Below are 27,036 nucleotides of genomic sequence, written 5' to 3' on the forward strand. Positions count from 1 at the left end.
TAGTACCAGAGCTAGGTCAGCAGTATGTTCCTTTTTTTTTTTTTTAAACTTCTAAGGACAGTCTTCATTAGTGCTAAAATTACTTAGTTAAACCCCAACTTGAACCGCTATACTTCTATCTTTATCTGTAGAAAATAATGGAATAAACACCAATAGCTACTCACTGCTCTAGATCCCATAACTCTTTAAACTTCCTAGTGAGGGTCAAAATGCTCTACTTCAAGATCATATTATTCTTGAGAAGCACTTTATTCTGACTGTATGCACAGCTTTTCTTCCTTTTTTTTTCATTGCAGCATTATTTATTATTACAAAAAATTGGAACTCAATATTCACCAATAGGAAAAGGACAAATACATTCAAATAATAAATGAATGAGTGAATACTGTATATCAGTTAAATGAACAAACTAAAACTAAGTTTATTTAGTTCAATCTCAAACACATAATGTTAATCAAAAAAAGAAAAGAACAAATTTTAGAAGGATATCTACAGTGTGATTCAATTTATAGTTTAAAATCATCCATGCATAGTAATACTATATTACCTATATTGTTTGTGGGTGTATACATACATAATAAAAATATAAATACATACATATGCATGATAACCTCTAAAATCAGGATAGTGGTTACTTCTGAATATGAAGGGGTAGAAGGGGAATAGAGTTGTCTCCACTCACCTTATTTCTTAAGCTAGGTTCTTACCTTTTCTTACCATATGAATTCAATTGGCATGAATTCCATTAGAAATTCTGCAGTAGAAAAACTCTCCTCCTTGCCAAATAATTGAATGGTACAATTCTCATCATCTTTTTAGTCTAAGGAGGTCAGCCTTATGGCTATGGCAAGGAGGGCAGAAGTATGTTCTTGAAGAGATTTGGATAAACTTCTCTCAGGTTTCCTCTGATGCTTCTGTGAACCACCTCTTTTGATCCAGCAACACCTGCCTATTGCCAGTCAGCCAGATGAAGGCAGCTGAGGACAGAGTTGCGGGCTCTCCCGCATCAGGACAGTATATGGGCCTTGGGTTGGGATTGCTGCCTGGTACGTTGGGAAGAAACGCCCTGATCGGGTTACTGCCTGTCACCCACTGTAACCCAGAGGAAGCTCTGGTCAACTGCCTGTCAGTGGTGGTTTGTGGTAAGAGCTGAGGGAAAACCCATCAAAGCTTGCCACCCCTGGAGTCTTTCAGAGCAGAACTAACACTTATTTCCACTAACACGTTCTTCTGTCCCAGTGAGGTTGTTCTGGTCACCTCATTATTACCTTGTTAAATAAAGCACTTTCCTGCATATCATATTTTTTGGTTTTGGCTAACGTAGGAGTCTTGAAAGATAAGCAGTACTTCTTAATTGGAGAACTACTAGACTGAACATTTGAGGATTCTGATACTTGTTTGCAAAATTTTGGTCAAACCAACTACGCCTTCTGTGCTTCTGTTTGTACCAAAAAATGAGCAAAACTGCCTTCTGCATTCTTTCTGTCCCTAACTGATGTATACTGACGGTGCAAGTCCAAAGATGGTAACAGCAAGAAAACTCTCCTGAGAGAAAGGGCTCTAATAGTGAAGAATCATTTTATTTTCATGTTTTAGATGATACACCTCCTGAAGATGCCATTCCTCTGGTCGTTCCAGAATTAGACCAGCAGCTACAGGTAAGGATTTTTCTGCAGTTTTTCCTCTTTCCTCTGTAGTTTCACAAAATACATTGAGTGGAAAAGTCACTGTATTTTGCCTAATTGAGAAAGACTGACCTGGAGACAGAGTGGGGGACATTTCACGTCATCAAGGTTTGCATTTCTAGGGTTTCAAGATCATGAAGCCCTCAGGTAATGCCCCTGTCTGTTTATGTGGCTATAGCACGAGAATAGCAAGAACTTAGGGGACTTCCCTGGTGGCACAGTGGTTAAGAATCCGCCTGCCAATGCAGGGGACACGGGTTTGAGCCCTGGTCTGGGAAGATCCCACATGCTGCAGAGCAACCAAGCCCGTGTGCCACAACTACTGAGCCTGCGCTCTAGAGCCCGCGAGCCACAACTACTGAGCCCACGTGCCACAACTACGGAAGCCCGCACGCCTAGAGCCCATGCTCCGCAACAAGAGACGCCACCACAATGAGAAGCCTGCACACTGCAACAAAGGGTAGCCCCCGCTTGCCACAACTAGAGAGAAAAGCCCTCGTGCAGCAACGAAGACCCAATGCAGCCAAAATTAAATTAATTAATTAATTAATTAAGAAAAAAGAACTTAGGGTGTAAGCTCCTACTTTTAAGGAGTTTTGGAGCCTAGGGACAGGGCTGGTCCCTGCTCTCCTTGGCTGTGGGTGTTTCTGGGCTGTTGCAGTTTTGGCCCATTTTGGATTAGTGATTTAGTGATAAACTACAAGGGACACTTGTCATGTGTGGCGAGACTTCAGAATAATCTTCCTTTCTCTACTCCACGCTCACCCTCTCCCCAGTTCTCTGACAATTTGTAATAGAATGTAATTATTTTAAGTTAAGCCTTCTGAATACTGTCTGGTTTGACCTATGAGAAAAATATTTTGTGTGTGTAGTCTATGGATGACCTATCAAAGATATCTCATTTTAATACACCAGAATTATTTGAAAGAAGCTAATTTATGACACTTTAATTTTCTTTAGGTGATATATGGTGATTCCAGAAAAGCTGGCTTTAGGAAGAGGCTCTGCCTAAAATACCAGGATATTGGCCTTGGGTCAAATATTCGCCTGAGTACTTCACTTTGCTGTCACATTTAGACCAGTCTAATAGGGGTCTTGAATCCTGTGCACAGATATTTGCTTAGTCACCACTTTTTTCTCTAAATACTGGTTCTGAAAGCCTTTAGGAGGGGTCTGCCACCTCCAGTTCCCAACTGATGTTTCCTCTTGTCTTACACTTGGTAGCATTTCCCATTTGTGGGTGCCCTTGGTGTCCTGAAGTCATTTGAGTTTGGGACCCCTGGACCAGAACAGCCCTTGACAGAGGTGGGAAGAACCAAGAATGAGCCCTTACGCAACCCAAGATAGAGTCCTTTTTTTTTTTGGCTCCAGTTCTTGTCTCTGTGCCCAGTGCACTGAATTAAAACCTGGAAGCGACTAGGTTGGGTCTGAAGAGCTGGTGCGCCACTGCTGGGGTGGTCCCCTGAAAATCTATCCAGCACAACTCAGGTGTGACCAGACCTCTTGGAGGAGCTCTTATCTCATCTCTGCGCTGTCCTGGGGATCATCACAGCCCTCCGACAGAAAGCCTGCCAGCAGAGCAATATCAGTAATGTAGAGATTATGGAAGACGGTTCAGGAGGTTATACTAATGACCTTGCAGCTGCCAAAAGTCAGCTCTGTTCTCCTCTAAAATTTCCTCTGCAGCTATCAGCCATCGTATCTCCTTCCTCTCCCGTCCCCCATGCAGGGTCTTCAACCCAACTCTCTGGTTCCTGCTGTCTAACCATATCCCCCAATCTCTCTTCTTCTCACCATGGAGGGCGACTCAGCTGTTCCTCTGCTTTTCCGCCTGGCGTGCTTACGCGACGTACAACCTTCCTTGCTTGGGTTCTGTCCTCACTGATGGACTGTGTGTGCTGCTCATGGTGTAGTTGGGATTGCAAAATAATAACTATATTTTCTTCCCAGTCACAGTTTTTCTCCTTTATTTTACTGTCACCGCAAAGCTATTTTATTATCTTAGGAGTCAGCTGAAAATAAGGAGTTAATGCGTTTTGAAAATAGAAGAGGGAAAGCATGTTTAGATTCATATTCCCCCACCACTATTATGGATCATTAATTCTACTTTCTTGTGCTGACAGTTTTCTTCCTTTGGGAACATTAATGGTCTTCCCTGGCTCGTGGATCATTCTTCCCAGGATCCATAGCACCCCTGGCAATTATCCAGATAATTTTTCTGTTAAAGCATCGCAAGATCCCTTTGAATTTCATAACTTTAATTCCATTTGACATCTATTAGAAATTAAGTCTACTTAATTCTTTTAATCTAATGAGACTATTTCATCTTCATTGATCCTTAATGAATTAGTCAGTTGAGAAGCTGATTTCAGACTCAGGGGTTATGATACCCCCAACTCCCCCACCCTAAAATATGGTATTGCTTTGCCTCTTCATGAACAGAGAGGACACTCCCAGCACTACAGCTAAAAGCATTTAAGTAAGGGCTTGGTTTTTGGCTGAACGATATGACTGAGTTTGTTATAAACATTTGCCAGTGGTCAAGCCATTTGGTTAGGGTTGCCTCTGTCTAGGGCTGTTGTCAGTTACGTTTATTCTACACTCCAGGGTGTGAGTAACTAAAATATAAGATGGAAGGGATTGGGAGGGGAAAGATATCACAGAAAGCTACATCTAAAAGCAGACTCTTGTTTCCATGCTTAGCATAAGCATATAAATTTAAGACATTCTGCAGCAGGAAGTCTCTATTGAAAGCAATGAAAATGCTTTATGTATGAAAGGAACAATCCATTCCACGGAGCAGGTTGTCTTTACCGTCAGTCCGGTGTGCTTTTATCACATAATAATGGCTCTTGGCATTTAACCAACCATCATAATCCTCTACAGAAAAATAAAAGTTAGGTTACAAAGGCATATGAAGTGCCTTGTGGTTGTCACTATTTGCTTGAAGATGAACTGACTCTTACTTATCTCTGCTAGAGCCTTATAAATGTGCCCAGTGAAAAATAATTGATGCCAGCTGATTATTGCCAGCCTTACTCTCTGAATACCCTCAGATTTAAATCTTACCCATGCATATTGAGTACCGCTAGGCAAGGGGGGTTTCCACACAAATGACCTCATTTGATCCCTGCAACAATTGTGTAAGCTAACTATTATGTCTCCACTTTAGGGATGAGAAATATGAGGTCATATTTTGGTCTACATGAATTTGCTAATTCAGACTAGATCTCTGATTCTGAATCTAGGTAGCCTTCATCTCTTTACAGCTTTGGTGGAACCTATGGCCTGCTTAAATTATGTTGATAGGTGGACAGTTTTTGGTTTCTGGCTTGCGAAGTTGCCATAATGTGGTTATAGAACAACCTAGTAAAATCTATTCTGGCTTTCTGATATCCATTACACGTTCTTTCATAGTTTATAAAATGCAGCTATAAAGTATATGTTTGGTAGATACGCTATCACCAATTTGACCCCCAAGATTTTTCGGTTGCTTTGCCAAGAATGTGGACATGTTTAAGCATGTAATTCGTGGGGCTTCTATTTTCACAGAAGCCAAAAAAAGCCTTGGGCAAGAATAGCAGTGACAAACATTTTTCTCAATGTCTCTATTAATGCAGAATGTTGGGCAAGAGACCTTGGGTTCAGGTAGGTGTTAAAATGAACATCTCTTTATAGGCCTCAGCCCAGGGGCAGTTGGTAGGTTGGTTCTATTTTGTGCGGATTCCTTTCCTGGAATTTGGTTTCTAAATTCTTCATGTCCATTAGGGGCAATGTTTGGGTAGAGCTAGTTTAGACCATACAGTCAAAAGAAAGGAGGTACAATTCTATGTCCATTTGTAAGAATGAATGAAAAATCACTACTCTTCTTCAGGCCTCAGTTTCCTTCTATTTGAAGAGGAGGTAATGATTGACCTCCCTCCCTTTTCTGAAGGATGGCACAATCCTTTAATAGTCCCAAGGTCTGGGTCAGAACCAAATTTGTCTTAAAATTTAACCACATTGTTATGTTTTGGAGATTGTGGTTTGACCTATAGATGATCCAAAGCTAAGTTTTGTTGCCCCGGAAAGAAGAATATGTTTTATTTGTAATCAGGTGGAGGACATGCTGATGACTAGATTGTAATAAACTTGGTAATGGGAGTGACAGTGACTGGGGCATAGGCACTGGCATTAGGCTGGCATGAGTTTGGACCTCAGCTCCACACCTACTGGTTTTGTGATTTGGGGCATGTTATTTACTTTCTGTAAACCTCACTTTTCTGACCTGCAGAGTGGACATAATATCTCACATCGTTGTGTGAACTAAATGTGATAATGAATAGATCGAGCACGGTGCTTGGCAAAATAATCGCTCAATTAATGTTAATTTCCTTCCCTAGTGAAATTGTTTATTGAATGAAATATTTAAGCACTAGTATCTTTATATGTGTAAAGTGAAATGAGAGAAGCATCTCTTTGGATTTTTGAGTTAGGAACAGAGATGCTGATGCCCTCTTCTTTAAGCTAAGGTACTTGGAAAACAATATGACTATTTTTTCAAACCAAATTGAGCAATAGCTTCAATCCCACCTAAAGTCCTCCCGTCTAATCTGAGAAGACAGTAACAGGTGTCTCCGTGGTACACATTGAACTTGCTTTTTTCTCAGACAGAGTTTGGTAAGTCCAGAAACTGATGTCACCTCCACAAATAAACAATTTCGTAGCTTTGGTTGTGTACTATAGTATCTTGTTGTCTGAACAGTCACTCCAGAAACTTCTTTTAGGTCTTGCATCAGTGTATCACTTGCTATCTGGGAAACAAAAAATGGTAGAAAATGGAGGAGTCTTAGCATTCTAGGATTCTACTGCACTAGTCTTGAACATCCAGAGAAAACACTGAAAAAATATCTGCCATTTTCTCTCTCACGCACACGTTGAAAAGTATCTTACAGTCGTTTTTTTGGCTGCTGGGACCACACCGAAAACATATATAGATAACTTGGAGCTTAATTTGATCCCTTTATTTATTTATTTATTTATTTTGAGAAGCCCAGTTCATTAGGATACGCATTGTTAGAAGCGTTTGGGACACTCGAGTTCTTGCTCCCTTTAATATTGCCTACATCGATAGAAATGACTTAAATATCCTTCATTCCAATCTTATATCATGTATAAGATGTGTAGTATAATTATTACTAGTGCTGACTTTGACCATAATGTAGATACTATAGAAATGTCAATTCTTAAAATATTTAAAAAATATTTACAGTTCTTGATAACAGAGTTTTCAAATATTGCAATTAGTTCTGTCTGTGTTTTTCCATTTAGTTTTAACAAATTATGCTTGTTAATTTGGGGACATTAAAATGCAACATAAATTTAAGCCAGACACCCCCATTCTACCCCTAAAATAAAGATAACACTGAGAATCAAGGAATACATACAAATACAGTCTGCTCAGCAACTGTAGAATATTTAGCTTCCTAAATATATCTTCTGTGTGGGAAGCTGGGAGAGGAAAATTAAATTCTTACATTTTTGAAGTGGATGGGGCCAGTAGTATTTGAAGAAGCCAAGTAGAAAACGGAAACACTTAAGCTGGCTTTGCCTCTTGCGGAGAGATGCTTGGCTGGGTCTTTTCCCACGGGGCTCCTTCCAGAGGACAGAGTCCATTTCGGGAGGAGCTTTGCTATAAACCGATGGATGGGATGGTGTGGCTCAAGCCGGCATTCTTGGAACAGGAGCCTGTGGTTTCTCTCTTACTTCATCTTGTTAAATTGGTCCAGATGACTGGGGTGGATACCAGAGATAGTAGCGGCTCTCTCACACTGCCATGTAATTTAAAGCCCTTGCAAGCTCCATCCTCAGGCAGTAGCAGGATGAGGGAGGATAGAGGAAAGGGGGTGTGGAGGAAGTGCCTCCTCCTGGGCTCTGACCTCATCCAAACCCCAATCTGTGTCTTGGGAAAATGTGTTTCAAAGTTGCCTTGAGACACTGTTAAGGAAAGATCTTAATTTAACCTTCTTAGAACTGGCTGGGTTGTGAGTAGACCAGACACCATGGCATTGAGTGGACCGGAAAAGTTGTTTCTGTGACCCTACAGAGTTTGTCCCCTAGTGCCTGAAGAATACTTTTACCTTTTCATTTTCACATGAAATATCTTTGGCTTCCTTTTCTTTGAAATTCAATATTTCATTCTTTAAGCAAGAGCATGTGATAAATGTGTCCAAACCATGGGAGGATGTAGGGTAATTGTGGAGAAAATAACAAGGAAACTTTCTCTTCCTGAAGAGAAAAGAAATTCACTATCAACATGGAGTTTATTTATTGCTTGCCCATTCCCAGCACAGGATTATAAGTATGAAAATCTCTTGGCTGAAATAGTCAAAATCTAGCAATGAGAACTGAAATAAAAAGTTTTATAGGTAAACAAGGATTTACTGTATAGCACTGGGAAATATATTCAATATCTTGTAATAAAATAGTATCTTAAATCCATGTACAGTTGATTAATTCATGGGTGCCAGTGTTTTAAATGTCACATGATGTAAGCCTACTAGTAGCTCCAATTTTAAGTTGGAAACCTGATTCTTGTGCTTGAATTTTAGGAATCTATTTCCTCGGATAAACACTTTATTCAGTGAACCCTGTTGGTCATATATTTTCTCCTGTTTTCAGGGCTTATAAGAAGGTAAGAGAGAGTCACTCTCAGTGAGGACCTTATGATACAACACACACACACACAAACCCACATTATATCATGAAACAATGAGAGTGTGCTATGTCATGCAGGACAATACATTTCATTACTCTGTAGTTCTACTTTTTATATCAGGTAAATTCCTGTTGGGATGAGAACAATATGTGTCTAAAAAATTCTTTGATGAGTTTCCTGAACTGGAGTAAACATCCAGTGCTGTCAAATGGCTTTCTAGGAACAGTGGGTCCTGCTGACCAGAGGGCACTTTGATTTGTCCAGCAACGTTTGGGTTTAGTGGTACATGGCTTTGAATTATAAAGGGGTGAGAAATTTTAAGTTTCCTGGGGAGAAATTTGGGAAGGAGAGAAAGGTAGGGTGTGAATGAAGTGAGTCTCAGATAGGGAATCCTGGTAGCAATGCTTAGAAGATGGGCTGGGGGCAGCAGAAGGATCTAATGATACTTTTTTTTGCATTAAACTTTTTTTTATCGTGGTAAAAACACATAACACAAATGTTATCTTCTTAATTTTAAGTGTACAGTTCAGTAGTGGTAAGCATATTCGTATTTTTTTTTTTTATTCGTATTGTTGTGCAACCAATCTCCAGAACTTTTTCATCTTGCAAAACTGAAACTCTATACCCATTAAATAATAATTCCTCATTTACTCACCTCCCCTCCACCCCCAGCCCCTGGCAACTAATGAGATAATTTTACAGTGTTGTGCAATATAACTTCCCTTCTTACTTAAAAAATAATTAATTTTGTTCTTTAATGCTTTCATACAAATTGAAAGAACATGTAGTGCTGCTGAGTTACATGTCAGGCTGGGTATAGACAGAGCTTTTAGGAGCCGGAAACTGAAGTGACACCTGGCATCCTTTTACTCCCTGAAACACTGAACACTAAGTATTTTTGGCTTTTTTAAAAATTGGCACTACTTCTTAATTGTGGGCAATCTTGAAAATATTGTGACGTATAGCATGATCTTCCTGCTGAGAACATATGAGGATACTGAATATATCCTGAAATACTCCATATCCTAATGTCCCCTTAGCGTGATCATGTTACCAGTACATAAAAACATCTTCAAATTTCCCACAATTAAATAGTGCCAATAAAAAAAGAAGTCATGAAAACATTTCCCCCTTAGTAAAAAGCATTGTGGGTTGGCAAGCCAAGGGGGAAAAGAGGACTCTCTCTTCTTAAGAAAATTATTATCTGTAATTTTCAGTTTTTCTTTTAAATTATAGCAGCAAAGGGCATTTCTCCCTTTCCATGGCTGCTCTCATCTGTATCCTCTTAGGCATGCAAACACAGACTCCTACAATCTTCTGGCTGTCACATAGGTAACTATGCTGAATTCGTGGTTCAGGTACCTCCATGTGGCAAGTTATGGGCTGAGCTGAGTGTAGTTTATGAGTGTTCATAAGGACAGGAAATAGGATGCATTGAGTCTTGGGGCTTACCAGTATGCAAATCCTTTAACAGGGCACAGATGATTTAATAGCAGCTTGGTGAGGGTGCCCAGAGTAAATTGCTTTCATTCCCCTTACTGTTATACCTGGTCATTTGCCAGTGTAACAGGTGAAAATTGATGAGGGGGTGGTGATTTCTAGGATTGGAGGAGCCAGGAGTTCTGAATGCCTTTGGCAATGGCTTTATAACCTAGGGTGAGTTGTACTGTAATACTCCTGGGCACTACTTTTTAATTTATTTCACTATAGAAAGAGATAATGGCTCCAACAGGCTGAGTTTATGCTGTGAATGTGTTCATGGGGCAGTAGGGAAAGATGCTACATAATATAATTATTAGATGAATTTCTATGGATTAGAACACAACAGATGTTCCACATAAAGGTTAATTTCATCCAAGTCTATTTCAAATTTTATTTCCTTTAGAAGATCTCTACTCAGAGGCTTCATGATAAATAGGAAGGGTCATCTTATTTATCAATCAGATTTTATAGAATTTTGTAGAACTTTCTAGAATTTCTTTTGCATCCTGGGTGAGGTCACTAAATATGACACCCAAAGAAATCTGTGTCCTTGAAGAATATATTGTGAGAGGAGCAAGTAGTAAGAAATTCATTAGTTCTCATTTACTAATATAAAATTAGTGAGACTATGACCTAGTCAGACACATAGTTTACATATAAAGACTATTGTGAAGAGAGGATTAGACAGAAGAACTATTTAACAATTAAGTCATATTTCTCAGATATTATATAACATTTTTCTATAAATAATTGAAAAAGGTGATTAAAAAGCTCTTTAAAAGACTATTAGCTAGTATTTCTCCAAGTAATGCTTTTAATAATGTGCCACTAATTAGAACTAAGGATTACAAACTCAGGGAAAGCTAGTTCTTTAAAAATAATTTCTGGAAAGAAGATTTTCAACGTGTTTTGGTTAGAAAGGCTTGCATGCTGGCCTTTGTTTCCCTCATGGATGGGAGAGAAGCAAAGACAGGAAGCCTTGTTCTCTTTGGCCACACACTTTATAAGCATCATTTTATTTGGGGTTTGGTCTTTCATACGCTTTGTTAATTCTTGCAAGCATTATTTCCAGGCCAGCATCATTTTTTCAGTTTGGATTCCTTTCTTTTTTCTTTTTTTTTAAAAATAATTTTTAGTGGAGTATAGTTGATTTACAATGTTGTGTTAGTTTCAGGTGTCCAGCAAAGTGAATCAGTTATACATATACAAATATATCCACTCTTTTTTGGATTCTTTTCCCATATAGGTCATTACAGAGTATTGAGTAGAGCTCCCTGTGCTATACAGTAGGTCCTTATTAGTTATCTATTTTATATATAGTAGTGTGTATATCTCAATCCCAATCTCCCAATTTACCCACCCCCCCATTCTCCCCTCGTAACCATAAGTTTGTTTTCTATATCTGTGACTATTTTTGTTTTATAAATAAGTTCATTGGATTCCTTTCTTGTAGGGCTCCTCCACTCTACAAGATGTGATAGAGCTACAGGAACAGAAAACAAGGGGGGATTGAAACAGACAACTGAACTATTTCCCCATCACTAATTCTCTAAAGCAGAGTTTAAGATTTCTGGGGAGAAGTACAGAATTATTAGGGAACTTATTTTTCCTCCAGCACATGCCAGGTAACTGACCTGTAATGGGTCTCATGGCTCTGGCTTGGGCCTGAGAATGCCCCGGAAAAACACTGGAAGATGCATGTGGGGAGGATCAGACCACTTCTCTATTTGCAGTCAAGTAGAATCAGCTGAACTCTGTCCAACGTGGATGGACAGTGCTATTCTCATGCAAAAACTCTCCTTCTAAAGAACATCAGTAGAGCAGGATGGTTGGTAATTTATTCTGCCACAAGGAAATGGACTGATTTCTTCTTCTTGTTGTTTGTGAAGCCTCTGCCGCCTTGTCACGACTCCATGGAATCCATGCAGGTGTTCAAACAGCACTGCCAGATAGCAGAAGAATACCGTGAGGTCAAAAAGGAAATCGCTCTGCTTGAGGAAAGAAAGTAAGTACTGTCCCCCTGCGCACCCTCAGCCCTGAATACTGACTGCTGGTCATGGACCAGGGGTCGTGGACTGGGAACGGCAGGGGAGGAAAAGGCTGAGCATGGGAGCAAGAGGGAGGGAGACATACCGGGAGGAGAACTGACATTCTGTGGTTCAGAGGTTACATGCATGTCATGTTTGATTCTAGAAATGATCCAAATGCAACTGCGTTAGATGAAATGCTTTACAGTAGTGCGAGGAACCACAGGAGTGCTTCCTACTCAAATTTATTTTTTTAATAAGCATTCTTTAGTTCAGGAAATTAAAGATGCCAAAATACCACCTAGAGCCACATTATATTCCATGTGAATGTGCCCAAAGACCCCAGAGCACTTTGTCTTGGGGTGAATTTTAATTAATGCTTGAATGGTGGAGTACCCACATCAAGTAAAGAAGCCACTGTGATGGCTCTTTGGAATAATGGAAATGGATTAGTTGCCTAACTACATTTTATAGCCCAATAGTCCAGTAAGTTTTTATCTTGGTAGCTTCTATTACCATTACAGTTCTGCTATAGGGAATTAGGCAGTTCTATTAATTAAAGCACTATCACTTTACTTACTCATAACTTTATGCTTCAGAATTCTCCTCCTTTTGATTGCACTAAATTCTGCTGATGTCCACCCAGTGATCCCCATTCTTTCATAATTTCAAAGCATCATAGCACTGGTCAGTTTGTACTTACACATTTATTAGGGAGATCTTTTGATGAATATTTGCATCTCCTGCTAAGTGGTAAGTATCATAAAAGGGAGGATAGTCAGGTGTCTCTCACCATCATATTTCTGAAGCCTAGCACAGTGCATGGCATGTAGATACTGAATAAATTTTTGTTGAATGAGTGACACATAATCCAAACATACTGAGTCTGTAAGTTTCTGCTTCTTCCCTTCTTCTTACTGGAGTGATACATGGTATCACTCCATATTTATATCAATATTTATACTTTGTATTTATATTTATATAAAACTGAATTTTTAAATGAATATAAATGAAATGTATTTTGTTTTGAGAGATTTATGAAATTCGTGGGACCCTTTGGAGACTCCCCAGAATGGTGGTTGCACAGTATAAAATGGTAGGGAGCAACATGGGTTTTAGGGTCAGACTTCTACATTCGCTGTAAGACCACAGTTAGCATGTTATTTTCTTACTTCCTTGCTTCAAACATAAAGTCTTACCTGGACTTTTGGTTATAAGGCATTGAATGATGTTTACGAAGAGAGCAGAAATACAACTTTTCCTTCATATGTCTGAGACCTTCTTTTTGGTCTAAGAGTTTTCATAAATTGGTCGGAATGCTTAGATTGTCCATTTACACACAATATGAGCCCTAAAAACAGTTTCATAAAGGAACAGAGGAAGCTTACTAATAATGTGACCAGTGATTAAGTTAAAGGAGGACTCATATAATAGTAGCCTATAAAGGTATCTTCCAGTGGGTGTACGTGTGTGTGTGTGTGTGTGTGTGTGTGTGTGTGTCTGTGTGAGAACTGTGGTGTTGTGATCGGAAAAAAAGCCCCAGGTAATTATGTATTTATTTGTAAACACTTTAGACTGGAAGTACAGTATTATTTAAATTAACCCCGTGTGTAGCTTTTTTGGGTGGGGGCAATGCAAGACTTACCCACTAAATTATATATTTTGTAAGTTTATATTTTTGTATATTGCATTAAAAAATACAATAGGATAACAATATGAGAGTGATTCATCTGCTCTTTTATTGAAACATATTCCTGCTGTTTCTGCAAAACTAATCTTACTTCCTCCCTAAACCTCTTTGAACTTTGGAGTTTTCTTGAAACCATGATGTTGTCTTTTTTTTTTTTTTCTTTTCTTCCTAATAATTGACTAGATGTGAGACAAAGACCAAATTCTTTGATTTTTTTTTTCCTTTCTTTTTTATAAAGTCTCTCAAGTTCCTTTTCTTCATTCCCACTTCTGCCATTTGGGATCAGGACTTGTTACTTCAAATCTTGATCAATGTAATATTATAACTGCTTTCCCTGCCTATGGTTTCCTATTGCTAGAGAAGGGCACCCAGCACTTGGCCTGGATTGAAAGATCTACCTTGGGCCTTAGTACCTCTGCAGAATGTTCTAGCTCATCCTTCATCTTCAGCTACGTTGACCTATTCACTTTTCCCACCTCGGTGCCCTTGCTCACACCAGGCTCTCAGTATAGAGTCTCCCTCCTTCCTCTTCACCTGTCCAAATGCTATCCTTGAAAAGAGCTTAACCTGTATCCCTAGTTCAACCATCCCACAGTGATCAGTGCTTTTCCTGGGTGAAGGAAAATTCACTGGAATGATTCTTTGGGCACTTTTTGTGGGCTAGTGTTATCAATAGTTATCCACTGAAGTTTCTGTCCTTTCAGACTATGTATAGTTCCCTGCAGACCTGGATACCCTTTAACATCTCTTTGGATCCTAATCACTGAATAGGGTGCTGCACGTAGGGTAAAATACGAATAGGGGTGATTTACAGTAGCTGATGATAGGAAACTGTTATATCCTCCATGTATGCATTTTTTAAATTTGTAATTTGTATGGTCTGTATTTAAAATATGGAGCCAATATCAGCAATAAAGAATTGCTAAGATAAATTGTTAAAATTCAAAGTAGGATTATATTTTATATCTATAAATAAATGAACTTGGTCCTCCAAGGGTTATGGGTGATCCGTGTTTTCATTAACACTTTACTGAAGCAGAAATTCATTTTACAACAGGTATTTTCCTGAACAGTCTTTGTGTTCAAGCAAGATAAATTGGGCCAAATGGATTTGACCCAAGTAAATTCACTCTCCATTTTTTTGATGATTTGGATGAGAATTTCTTCCCCATCATTTAATAAAGTGTGGCTGATTATTTTGCTTCCAGTGATTGGCTAGCATACGCTGGACACACAGAGAGTCACTAAATCAGGTATTTTAAAAGAGAGTTTTTGAATATTGGAGCCATGTGGGCACAGGTTAAGCTGAACTTCTCTCTCATCTCCAGAGGGGGTCTCCCTGGACCTAGTTTGGGAGACTTCGCAGAGGGGAGAGGAGAAGAGTTGATTATAACTATTGTTTTAAATCATGTCTGTTGGGTGGATAAAGAGAGTCAAACATTTTCTGGGATTACAAATTCAGCATGGGATGAATTTAATTTAAAGAATAGCTTCTGGTTTATTGACCAGTGACATACAAAAAGCTTGTTCTTACTTTCATTGGAAAATTTTCTCTTCTCAATTGAAAAAACTGACAATTTTATTGAAAGCTTTAAAAATTTACCAAGAATTCTGACATCTTTACAGAACTCCTACTATCATTTTTGCCTATTTTTTCTAGGCCTTTTGGATGTGAATAGGTATTTTTATATAATTGCTTATATAGTAACATAAAATGTATACATACTTTTTTCAATAAATATTATAAGCATTTTTATAGAACAAATATAGGTTTTGTGTATGTAATGGAAACTCATGGAAGTGAGGTACAGATATTTTATGGCATTTGATATTTATCACTGAATTGTTTGGCAGTTTTAAAAATATATGGTTAAACTATAATTAGTTCTACAAATAGATTTACAGTTAGTAAAACTTGCTTGTGTTTTATCTTGTTCAGAGGAGAGACCACTCTTCTGCTCTATATATGAAAGATTGTGCGAGGTGCTCTGGTGTTTAAAAGATTGACTTAGACTGTCAGAAAAAGATAAAATCTTAGAAAAGTCAGGTTGCAAAATGTTATATAACTTAAAAGAAATAATTCAGTGGCTTAAAAAATAATTCAGTGGTTTTCAGTAGACTCACAGAGCTGTGAAACCACCATCATGATTGTAGAACATTTTCATCGCCCCAGAAACAAACCTTGTACCCCTGAGTGGTCACTCCTCATTCCCTCCCGCTGGCCACTGGCAACCACTAGTCTACTTTCTGTCTCTATGTATTTGCCTATTCTGGATATTTGAGATAAATGGAATCATGCAGTATGTGGTCTTTTGTGACTGGCTTCTTTCACTTAGCATAATATTTTCCAGGTTCATCCTTGCTGGGGCACGCATCAGTGCAGGCAGACCTCAGAGGTACTGCAGGTTCGGTTCCAGACCACTATAATAAAGCGAGTATTACAACAGAGAGTCACACAGATTTTTTGGTTTCCCAGTGAATACAAAAGTTATGTTTACACTATACTGTAATCTATTAAGTGTACAATAGCATTATGTCTAAAAAAAATACATACTTTAATTAAAAAACACTTTATTGCTAAAAAATGCTAATCATCATTTGAGCCTTCAGTGAATCGTGGTCTTTTTTCAATAATAACATCAAAGATCACTGATCACAGATCACCATTACAAATATAATAATAATGAAGAAGTTTGAAATATTGCAAGAATTACCAAAATGTGACATAGAGACATGAAATGAGCAAATGCTGTTGGAAAAATGGTGGCAATAGACTTGCTCGATGCAGGGTTGCCAAAAACCTTCAATTTGTAAAAAAACACAATATCTGCACAGCACAATAAAGCAAAGCGCAATAAAATGAGGTATGACTGTACTTCATTCCTTTTTATTGTCAAATAATGTTCTGTTATATGGTTATACCACATTTTATTTATCCATTTGTCAGTTGATGGACATTTGGGTTGTCTGTACTTTTGGCTATTATGAATAATGCTGCTACAAACATTTATGTACAAGTGTTTGTGTGGATGTATCTTTTCAATTCACTTGGGTGTGTACCTAAGAGTAGAATCACTGAGTCATATGATAACCCAGTGTGTAACCTTCTGAAGAACTGCCAGACTTCTCCTAAAGTGGCTGCACTGTTTTATATTCCCGTCAGAAATGTATGAAGTTTCCAATTTCTCCACATTTTGCCAACACCTATTATGTCTTTTTGATTACAGCTATGCTAGTGGGTGTACAATGATGTTTCTTTGTGGTTTTCATTTACACTTCCCTGATAGCTAAAAATGTTGAACACCTTTTCATGTGCTTTTTGGCATTTCTATGACTTCTTAGAGAAATGTCCATTCAGATTCTTTGCCCATTTTTAAATTGAGTTATTTGTCTTTTTATTATTGAGTTAAAAAATGTTGTATATAATTTTAGTTGCAAAACATTAGAAAAGTGTTTTCATATGGGAGTACCACAATCAGTATAAGGCCTGTATTTTCATGGCTTTTTTAAGATACATAAAATGATGATTGAGGGAGCAACATCTCATTGAGGGGAACATATCAGGATGGGGGAAAAGGGAGCGTAAGTAATTTGTAAAGGCATAGTCTAGAAATAGCCCTATTCTGATTTGTTTTTAGTCATGGTATTTACTTTATCCTGAAATTTCCAACAACAAGAGGTTTTTATGATTAATCAGAAACATTTATTTCTTTATGGGCATTCCTGAAGGCAGAGGCTTTTAAACTGTGTTCTAAGGAACTTCTCAGAGATTGGGGATGGTGAGGGTGATGGGGGGCGGGGTACTGTACAAGGGCCAAACAGGGGAAGTTCAATTTTATGTGTTTTATTTGCTTCACTTCAGGGTACAATTTTCTTTGCAAAACGATACCACAGTTAGAAAACATTGAAAACCAAACTTCGCTTTTTTATTCCAGGCACATTTTTCTTAAATATTTACACAGACCTCAGAAAGCAGGTTTCCACGGTCATAAAGAAACAGTAAATGGAGGTATTTCTCCACAAATGTTTGCAGGGTATGTAGTAATGTGTGGGAAAGTTCTATCCTCTTTCCTAAGATGTCTAATATGGATAAGATGCCTTTTGTATAATTTATAGGTTTTGAGTTCATTTTCCAACAGTGGAGATACACTCCCCGAGACTAACTAGGCTATGGAGAATTGAGAACAGGGCTTGGTTTGCAATAGGATTTCAACAAATACTTGTCAAGTGAATGAGTAGAAGGACCAAAGAACTGTCTTGACTCTTCGCTCAGAGGCAGAGGTGTGGACAAGGGGATTCTTTTTTTTTTTTTTTTTAACATCTTTCTTGGAGTATAATTGCTTTACAATGGTGTGTTAGTTTCTGCTTTATAACAAAGTGAATCAGTTATACATATACATATGTTCCCATATCTCTTCCCTCTTGCATCTCCCTCCCTCCCACCCTCCCTATCCCACCCCTCTAGGTGGTCACAAAGCACCGAGCTGATCTTCCTGTGCTATGCGGCTGCTTCCCACTAGCTATCTATTTTACATCTGGTAGTGTATATATGTCAGTGCCACTCTCTCACTTCGTCCCAGCTTACCCTTCCCCCTCCCCGTGTGGACAAGAGGATTCTTTTGTTTCAGGATTTAGTTTTATGTGAAATCCCAATATACCAGATTTCATTAGACTGTGAGATTACACTTTCCATTTATGCCCCAATCATAATGATTTGGGCCTTTTATACCTAATTACAGGCAGTTCAGTCTTTTAACTGGACTCTCATTCTCAGGTATCTCTCTACCTAATCCTCTCTGCCTGGAAGCACATTAAAAGGGACAGAATATTTACCTCTCTTCAGTGAGAGTGCCTTTAACTTTGTCTCCTTTGCTAAGGAAAGAAACTCCAATCTTAGGGGAGCAGAATGAGGAAATGTTTTTCCCTCAGCCAGTTTCCCCAGTCGTTAGCATGTTACATTACCATGGTACATTTGTTGAAACTGACATTGATATATTACTATTAACAAACTCTAGATTTTACTTGGAATTCATCTAATTTTTCCATTAATGTATTCTGTTGTTTTTTTGTAGACTCCAGTCTTCTATTGAAATATATCATCTGTTTTTCCATTTCCTGAATATATTAATCGTAGTTATTTAAAAGTCTATGTCTAAAAGAAAGACAAATACTGATGATATCACTTATATGTGAAATTTAAAAAATACAACAAACTAGAGAATATAACAAAAAAGAAGCAGACTAGCAGAGAATAAACTAGTGGTTACTAGTGAGGAGTGGGAAAGGGGAGGGGCAGTGTAGAGGTAGGCACATAAAACTACAAACTATTAGGTATAAAATAAGCTACAAGGATATATTGTACAACACAGGGAATATAGCCAATATTTTATAATAACTATAAATGGAGTATAACCTTTAAAATTTGCGAATCACTGTATTATACACCTGTAACTTATATGATATTGTACAGCAACTATACTTTAATAAAATTACTACTTAATTAATTAAAATAAGGAAACAAACAAAAAACAGAACGAGGAAACATTTTGCCTTTCCCCTTACTCCTAACCCAGAATTTAACTCTTTTTCGGGTGATTGATAGTGGAAATCTCCATTTCCTATAGAGTCGGGGTTTTTAACTAGGCTGATTCCTCAGCCTCCTACCCCCAGGACATTGGCGATGTCTAGAGACATTTTTGGTTGTGGTGATGTGGGATGAGGGGAGGTGCTACTGACATATAGGGAGTAGAGGCCGAGGATACTGCTAAACCTTCTATAATGCCAATGTCTGGGACAGCCACCAACAACAAAGAGTTGGCCCAAAAGATCAACTGTGCCAAGGCTGAGAAACTCTAGAGCAAATCTTACTTCTTCCTGCAAAGGTAAGGTGTTGCCCTTTGGCTCCCAGAAGATATGGTAGATTTATTCTTCCTGCATAATTCATTTGTAGGGCTTCAATACAAAAGTCTAGACTGTTTTGGAAATTCCATTTCAATACCATTTATTGTTCCTCCACCTGCATAAGATGAAGGTGGACTTTCACATTCTTTTTGCCATCTTGAAGCTCTACTCCTCTCCTGTGTATAAATGTTGGTGCTAGAACACACATCTTTCAAGAACCACTAACAGTACAGTCTAAATCACAATTTAAGCTAAAATTCTCCCTATGATGAAGATAGTATTTTATTACACTATTATTTTTTTTAATTAATTAATTTTATTTTATTTATTTTTGGCTGCATTGGGTCTTTGTTGCTGCACGCAGGTGTTCTCTAGTTGTGGCGAGCGGGGGCTACTCTTCATTGTGGTGCACAGGCTTCTCATTGAGGTGGCTTCTCTTGTTGAGGAGCACGGGCTGTAGGTGCGTGGGCTTCAGTAGTAGTGGCTCATGGCTCTAGAGCATGGGCTCAGTAGTTGTGGCTCGCGGGCTCTAGAGCACAGGCTCAGCAGTTGTGGCGCACAGGCTTGGTTGCTCTGCGGCATGTGGGATCTTCCTGGACCAGGGCTCGAACCCATGTCCCCTGAATTGGCAGGCGGATTTTTAACCACTGTGCCACCAGGGAAGTCCCTTTATTACAGTATTATTCAAAACGCTTTAGCTCCTGGGGGCTAAACTGCCTAGGATTTTGTCTTTTCCAAATCAAAGTCTTTAGTCAACTTAGAAAGTTCCAAGAGTTCTAGTCTTTCCAGAAACAGAGAAATACTTGTACTAATGATGAATCCATTTCCCAACCTCCTACAACATAAAGAATCTCCTTAATTTTGAAATTAGTTTGCAGAAAGTTTTAAAGTTCTCTTTACCGACTCACTTGGATTTCCCCTTCCCCCATTTGTTTTAGCAAATAAAAACTTTTCCAGGCATGTGGCTTAGGATGGGGCCAGCAGATGATCTATGGCGGACCCAAGGTTATGACCTTTTCACTGTTGAGGTACATCATCTGGAAAACTATGGTATAAATAAGATTCCTGTAATGATGGTCTTCTACACCTTTATCACATTACGCTGAAGGAAAATAATAAACAAGAAATCAAAGGCAGGACCACATTCTAGCCAATTATACATATTGACTTGCTCCTCAGATCATCTATTTGTAATATTATCTTTGTAGGTTGATGTGCCAGGGTTTAATTATGAATTGCTAATGAATGAGCATCAATTTGTCTATATAAATAGGTCTTGGACAGGAGGCAACAGATGTTGTGACAGTATTCATTAAACAGATGTGTAACTGCTTATCAAATACATGAAATTAATTTAGAAACCTATCAATTGAGTCATCTTGATTCCAGTAAGGAAGAAATTATTATTGACTTTCTCCAATGCAAGAAAATTGGATTAGACAATCATGACCATTCCTTTTAGTTGTAAATCTGTGATTTTGTGATTTATTTTCCCTACTAGTCAAAACTAATAACAGATATCCTCAGGAGTTTTAAATGAGGTCAGATATGGAACCTGGACAGTAGCCATTATTTGTGTGACACAGTTAATTTGAAAGGAAGAAAAGAACAGGAATAGATGATCTGATGGGTGAGGGATTTAGAGGCATGTCTCTTTTTACTTACATAAGTTTTACTAATCAATTTCTTTAAGATAGTTACGTAAGAAACTTTACTAATATTTAATTATTGACATTTATTGCTTAAACTATGTTTAGAGGCAAAGAACCTTAAGCTTTTAATCAGAAGGATAGGTTCGATTCATGGCTGTTTCTTACTAGGTGTGTGACTTTTTCCAATTATATTAAGCACTTTGAGTTTCTGTTTCCTCATCTTTAAAATACACGTTGTCTCTGAGGTACCTTACTCTTCAATTATATTTATTCAATAAGTATCTTTTGGGAGACTTTATATATATATTTTTTCCCCTTTGGCCGCACCGAACCCGACCAGGGATCAAACCCATGCCCCCTGCAGTGGAAGAGCGGAGTCCTAACCACTGGACCACCAGGGAATTCCCTATATTCTTTTTTTAAACCATTTTAAAAAATTGAAGTGTAGTTAATTTACAAGGTTGTGTTAGTTTCAGGTGTACAGCAAAGTGATCCAGTTTTATACAAGTATATATATATATATAAATTCTTTTTCAGATTCTTTTCCATTATAGGTTATTACAAGATATTGAGTATAGTTCCCTGTGCCATACGGTAGGTCCTTGTTGTTTATCTATTTTATATATGGTAGTGTGTATATGTTAATCCCAAACTTCTAATTTATCTCTGGGACCCTTTATATTCCAAATACTATGGAAGATTCAAAGATCAATAAGGGCCCAAAGGAACCTTGTGTATATGCATATGAATGTTCCAGATTATCTTCCCTTTGTCCCTGTTGGGCACTTTCTTTCCAGTGCCTGGTTTTGCTCAGTGGTCACCAAATTGGGTACACAAAGCAGTCTGTTGAATGCAGGAAGAAAATACTAGAACTTTTATTCTGATTTGCTTTTTATCCTTTTCCTGGGGCAACTGTTTGATAGTTTCAAATTTACAGAAAAGTTACAAAAATGGTAAAAAGAACCCCCATACTTCCTTTACTGCATTCATTAATTATTAAGAATTTTCCCAGTTGTGCTTTATTCTCCCTCTCCCAAAACTACATACTACTGGGGCTCTCTCTCTCTTTCTCTCTTAAGGAGATGGGGTGTCTATCCATCTATCTATATCACATGCACATATACAATTATATATATGTGTGTAGATATATATATATATATATCATGCTCCATTGCCCTAAATACTTCAGTGAGTATTTTCTAAGAACAAGGACATTCTCTCACTTGACCTCAGTACAATAATTAAAATTAAGAAATTTAGCACTGATGCAGTAGTATTATCTAATTCACAGGCCATATTTAAATTGCATCACTTTCCCAATAATGTCCTTCACAGCTTATTTTTTTCCAATCCAGAATTGCACATTGCATTTCATTGCCATTTCTCTTTAGTTTTTCTAAATATGAAGCAGTTTTAACATTTTAAAGCATACAGGCTTCAAATGCTTTTGTAACATTTCCCTCAATTTGAGGTTGTCTGACGTGTACATTTTTTGGCAGGAAAACCACAGAAAAGATGTTGTGTCTTTTGTGATGCATGGGGCATCTATTGGTCTCATTACTAATGATGTCAAGTTTAATCACTTGGTTCAAGTGGTCTTCCAGGTCTCTGCACTTTTGCATACAGAGGAGAAAAAAATATGACATACCCTTATGTTGAGGCAAAGGAAAACTCAGTTAAGTCTAGTTTAGGATTAACTGACACATATAAGGGGAGTGGACCTGTCTTGGGTTGTCATGTTTATTAAATCTAAATATAGACTGCAAATCTTTAGCTCCTTATTATTTGTATTTACATCAATGAATTATTTACAAATATTTATTGTTTTAGGCATTATCACTACAAGTTCCCTCCAATAACCTTAGCTTGCTTCCTAAATTCAGGAGTCAGGCCAGCACCAAACGTAGAGATATTGCTTTGTTAGTTAGGGCGACAAGATATATATAAAGACTAAGGAAAGACATGGAAAATAATATCTGTAGGAGGCAACTGGAATTTCTTCATAAAGATTTGTTACTTTGCCTAGTAAAGATTTGTTAAACTCAGAAATAGAAAACAAAAGAAGATAATAACTGAATTTGGAGGACAAAACTTAGGTAAGGAACAAACTATGATTCACCCACCCATAAGACAATAGCATCTTAAATTATAAGCAAATTTTTCTGTTTTCTTCCTACAAAATAGTCATAATTTTTATAATTTGTTGTACTCTTTAAAAGATCACCCCTTTTGACTGCCAAAGGACTTATTGAGCTTTTTCTGGTATATGTTTATTTTATTTTATTTCTATTTATTTATTTATTTTTAATTGGAGTATATTTGCTTTACAATGCTGTGTTAATTTCCACTGTACAGCAAAGTGAATCAGCTTTATGTGTATTTATATCCCCTCTTTTTTAGATTTCCTCCCCATTTAGGTCACCACAGAGCACTGAGTAGAGTTCCCTGTGCTGTACAGTAGGTTCTCATTAGTTATCTATTTTCTACATAGTATCAATAGTGGATATATGTCAATCCCCATCTCCCTATTCATCCAATTCCCCCCCCCCCTTCCCCCATGGTATCCATACATTTGTTCTCTATATCTGTGCTGGTATATGTTTAATATTTTGGATATATCTAGACGAGGTGCTGGAATAAAATAAAGGCATCTAACATTTGTGAAGTTGGAATAATAAAAGTAATTCATTGGAGGCAAGCAGAGATGGGTAAAATTGAGAAGAGTAGAATGACATGTTCGACATCCATTATGCTGTTGCTGTATAATTTAATTTGTTTGCATTACATTTTATGCTTCTTCCTCACCTGCCCCCCTGAATCTTCAGAAAGGAGCTCATTGCCAAGCTGGATCAGGCAGAAAAGGAGAAGCTGGACGCCGCTCAGCTGGCTCGGGAATTTGAGGCACTGACGGAGGAGAATCGGACATTGAAGCTGGCCCAGTCCCAGTGTATAGAACAACTGGAGAAACTTAGAATACAGTATCAGAAGAGACAGGGCTCGTCCTAACTTGAAATTATTCAATGTGAGCATAAGAGGTTGGTGGCTGCTATGCACTGGCCAAAAGATTTTTTATTTTAAAGGGATAGTGAGTAAAATCTATTGCTTCTCCTTATTACCCACATGGCCGACGTCTATACTAACGAGTTTAATGCTTGCCTGATATAGTTTGAGAGAAGGGTTATTTTATTTTAAATAAGGTAATTAAAACAAACCTATTACCAGATGTTTTCAGAGATCATAATTTGTTTCCAAAGATATTTTTTTTTCTTATTTAGCAAGATACGATCATACTGTAGATCCGGGTAGAAAATGATAGAAATAGAACATTGACTGATTCTACTAAGAATCATGGACAGAATTCAGCCATGAAACAAAGTAGTAAGATGCTCACTGCAGTTTCATATCTGTGTATTTTTAAATTTCACATCTTTAATATTTCTACGGTGCTCTAATCTGAACTGTCAGAAACTTCTCCAAATATATTTATGTTCACCAGAGTTAGGTTTAATCCCTCAATGATTGATTGTACTAAGAATAAATGGTTGCATATCATAAAAGCTTTCTCATGAAAATATTAGCAGAAAGCATGTTTGTGCCAGAAGCACATTTGCCAGTGCTAACTTGCTGTTGTAATAAAAAGCTGATAAGGCTGCATTTTCTCCATGCCACGTTACCTCCTGGTAAACATCTCTGCCTTTGCTTGTGTGTGTTCTGGGAGAAATGGAAAAGTATTGTTTGGACATTTCTTTGGTGAGTTCCCATGAAAACATCCCAGTAATCTGAACAGTAAAATTCTAACTATTACTCTGTTTTGGATTTAAGGAGATGTTTTGGATCAATGATAACTAATAAGAATATCTGAGTAAATTTAAGATTAAAATGATTTTTCCCTTGTTCTATCTATCACCATATTTTGCCAAATTGATCTCTTTGTTCTATGTCCATTTCTATTCCTGTAACTTCTTTTTCATTAAACATAGATCAAAACTCTCAGTCTGTATTCTGTCTCTTTCTTAACCTCAATTTATGCTAAAAGTTGGGATGGGTTAACCCTAGTCAGAATTTGCTCTTAGTTGTATTTGGAAGTGCCAGAAAAGCGGTGAAGTCCCTTTTCTTGTAAGACTGTGGTTTCTCATATAAATAACTCAGAGCTCTATATTGACTATGATCATTAGTGTCTTAAAGTATTTGCCCAGAAAACATAAAAGAGAATAGCTGATTAAAGCAATAAGATGGCTTGGGGGTTGTTATCAACTGGGGGTGATTTTATCCTCAAGGGACATTTGGCAAAGTCTAGAGATATTTTTGTTGTCACGACTAGGATGAGGGAGTGCTTCTGGCATCTGGAGAGTTGAGGCTGGGGTTGCTGCTAAGACATCCTGCAATACACAGGACAGCATCACAACAGTGAAGAAGTGTTTGGCCCAATGTGCCAGTGGCACAGAGGTTGATGCACCTTGGGTTAGACTAATCACTGGGCAGCTGGGCAAATGCCAAGCGGAAACATGATGCAGGGCCGTGGGTTTCTTGTCCTGTGGTGTGTTTCCCTAAGGTCCTTGGCATCCTCACCCTCAGTCTCCTCGTTTGTAAAATGAAGCTTTTCGATAGCTCTCAAAGCTTGAATATTACGTGAGCCTACTCACCTTTCAGCTGCTTTAACATTTAACGAAAGGTGAAAGTCCCTATTATCCTGATAGAGCCTTCTTTTTAAAATAACCCCAAGGCTTACATATACTAATAAAAAGGAGGACTTGTTGACTAAATTTATATAAATCTAAGGTTAATGGAATGGAAAGATGAAGGGTAAGTTACCTAACTTTAAATACAACGATTAGTTGTTGATCACTGCCCATCTGAAGAGGGTTACACGTATTTACAGAATTCAAGCAGTCACGGCACTTTATAGAAAATGGAAGGGGAGGGCAGGGAAATATAGTTCCAAAATCTCTCTGCTCTACTAGAATGAAAATAATTTTACAAGGTCAAAATATTTGAACACACTGTTATTATGTTAAGGAGACACTGAGTAAATAGTTTTCATATCTGCTCTAGTCTCAGCCTGGAATTTTACTATGTTTCCAAAAGATATCTATTTATGACTCAAAAGTAAGCATTTCTATAGGTGTGTGTGTGTTTTAATATTTTTTAATTGAAGTATAGCTGATTTACAGTATTATATTAGTTTCAGGTGTACCACATAGTGATTCCACATAGGAGTGTGAGTTTTAAGCAGACTTTTATTCATTAAAAATATAAAAACATCTACTTTTGTAGCATTGTCAGAGAAACCTAAAGGCAAAATTTCTTATATTGTCAGTTTCATCTTTTCATTCGTTTGACAAATTTCCTCCAATCTTATTTACCGCTGCCTATCGTCTGTATAACACAGAATCATTTAAGAATTTTATATCTTCAAATATATTTACAATGTTCTTGCTATTAGCAATAATGAAAAATTTATAGAGCATTAAAAATGGGCACAGAGGTTCTATTAGTATTAAGATGAAGTGCTTGCTTTAGAGCTAGAATTTAAGAAAAATGTAACCCACATTATACTGTGTAATTGCTCTGCTAAAGAATTTGCTATTTGTGGGCCATTTAGTTTATATAGACGTAAAAAGAATGTGGTTACAGGTGACTAAAAGTCCAGTCTCTACTCATTGGTGTTGGTATCTTGATGTCATTCTGGTACCTGGGCTTGGATGTATCATTAACTCAGTACAAACAAGGAACTAAAAGGGATCTGGAATTCAAATTCAGTTCAACAGAAGTTTATTATTTACTTACCAAGTGCAAGGCAGAATAACAGCAAAAATGAATGACGCAATCCCAGTGTTCCACACTTTGGGAGGCAGTAGATAGTCTTCCCAGAGGGTATATGTAGGGGGATAGTGACAAATTA

At 37.7% G+C, this 27,036-nt stretch overlaps 1 protein-coding gene across 4 annotated transcripts in view; it reads left to right on the forward strand.

Annotated features, from left to right (window-relative positions):
• Nucleotides 1-25,127, forward strand: part of MAP3K7CL (MAP3K7 C-terminal like) — a 39,059-nt gene extending 13,932 nt beyond the window's left edge. For all 4 annotated transcript variants that reach the window (XM_007173819.3, XM_007173821.3, XM_007173820.2 and 1 more), the window contains 3 exons: nt 1,597-1,658; nt 11,754-11,869; nt 23,960-25,127. In XM_007173819.3, the coding sequence (XP_007173881.1) occupies nt 1,597-1,658; nt 11,754-11,869; nt 23,960-24,140 (359 nt within the window). In that variant the 3' untranslated portion in view covers nt 24,141-25,127. The remainder of the gene's footprint in view (nt 1-1,596; nt 1,659-11,753; nt 11,870-23,959) is intronic.
• The last annotated feature ends 1,909 nt before the right edge of the window (nt 25,128-27,036 follow it).

Source organism: Balaenoptera acutorostrata, chromosome 4 (genome assembly GCF_949987535.1).
Source record: "Balaenoptera acutorostrata chromosome 4, mBalAcu1.1, whole genome shotgun sequence".
Lineage (NCBI taxonomy): Eukaryota > Metazoa > Chordata > Mammalia > Artiodactyla > Balaenopteridae > Balaenoptera > Balaenoptera acutorostrata.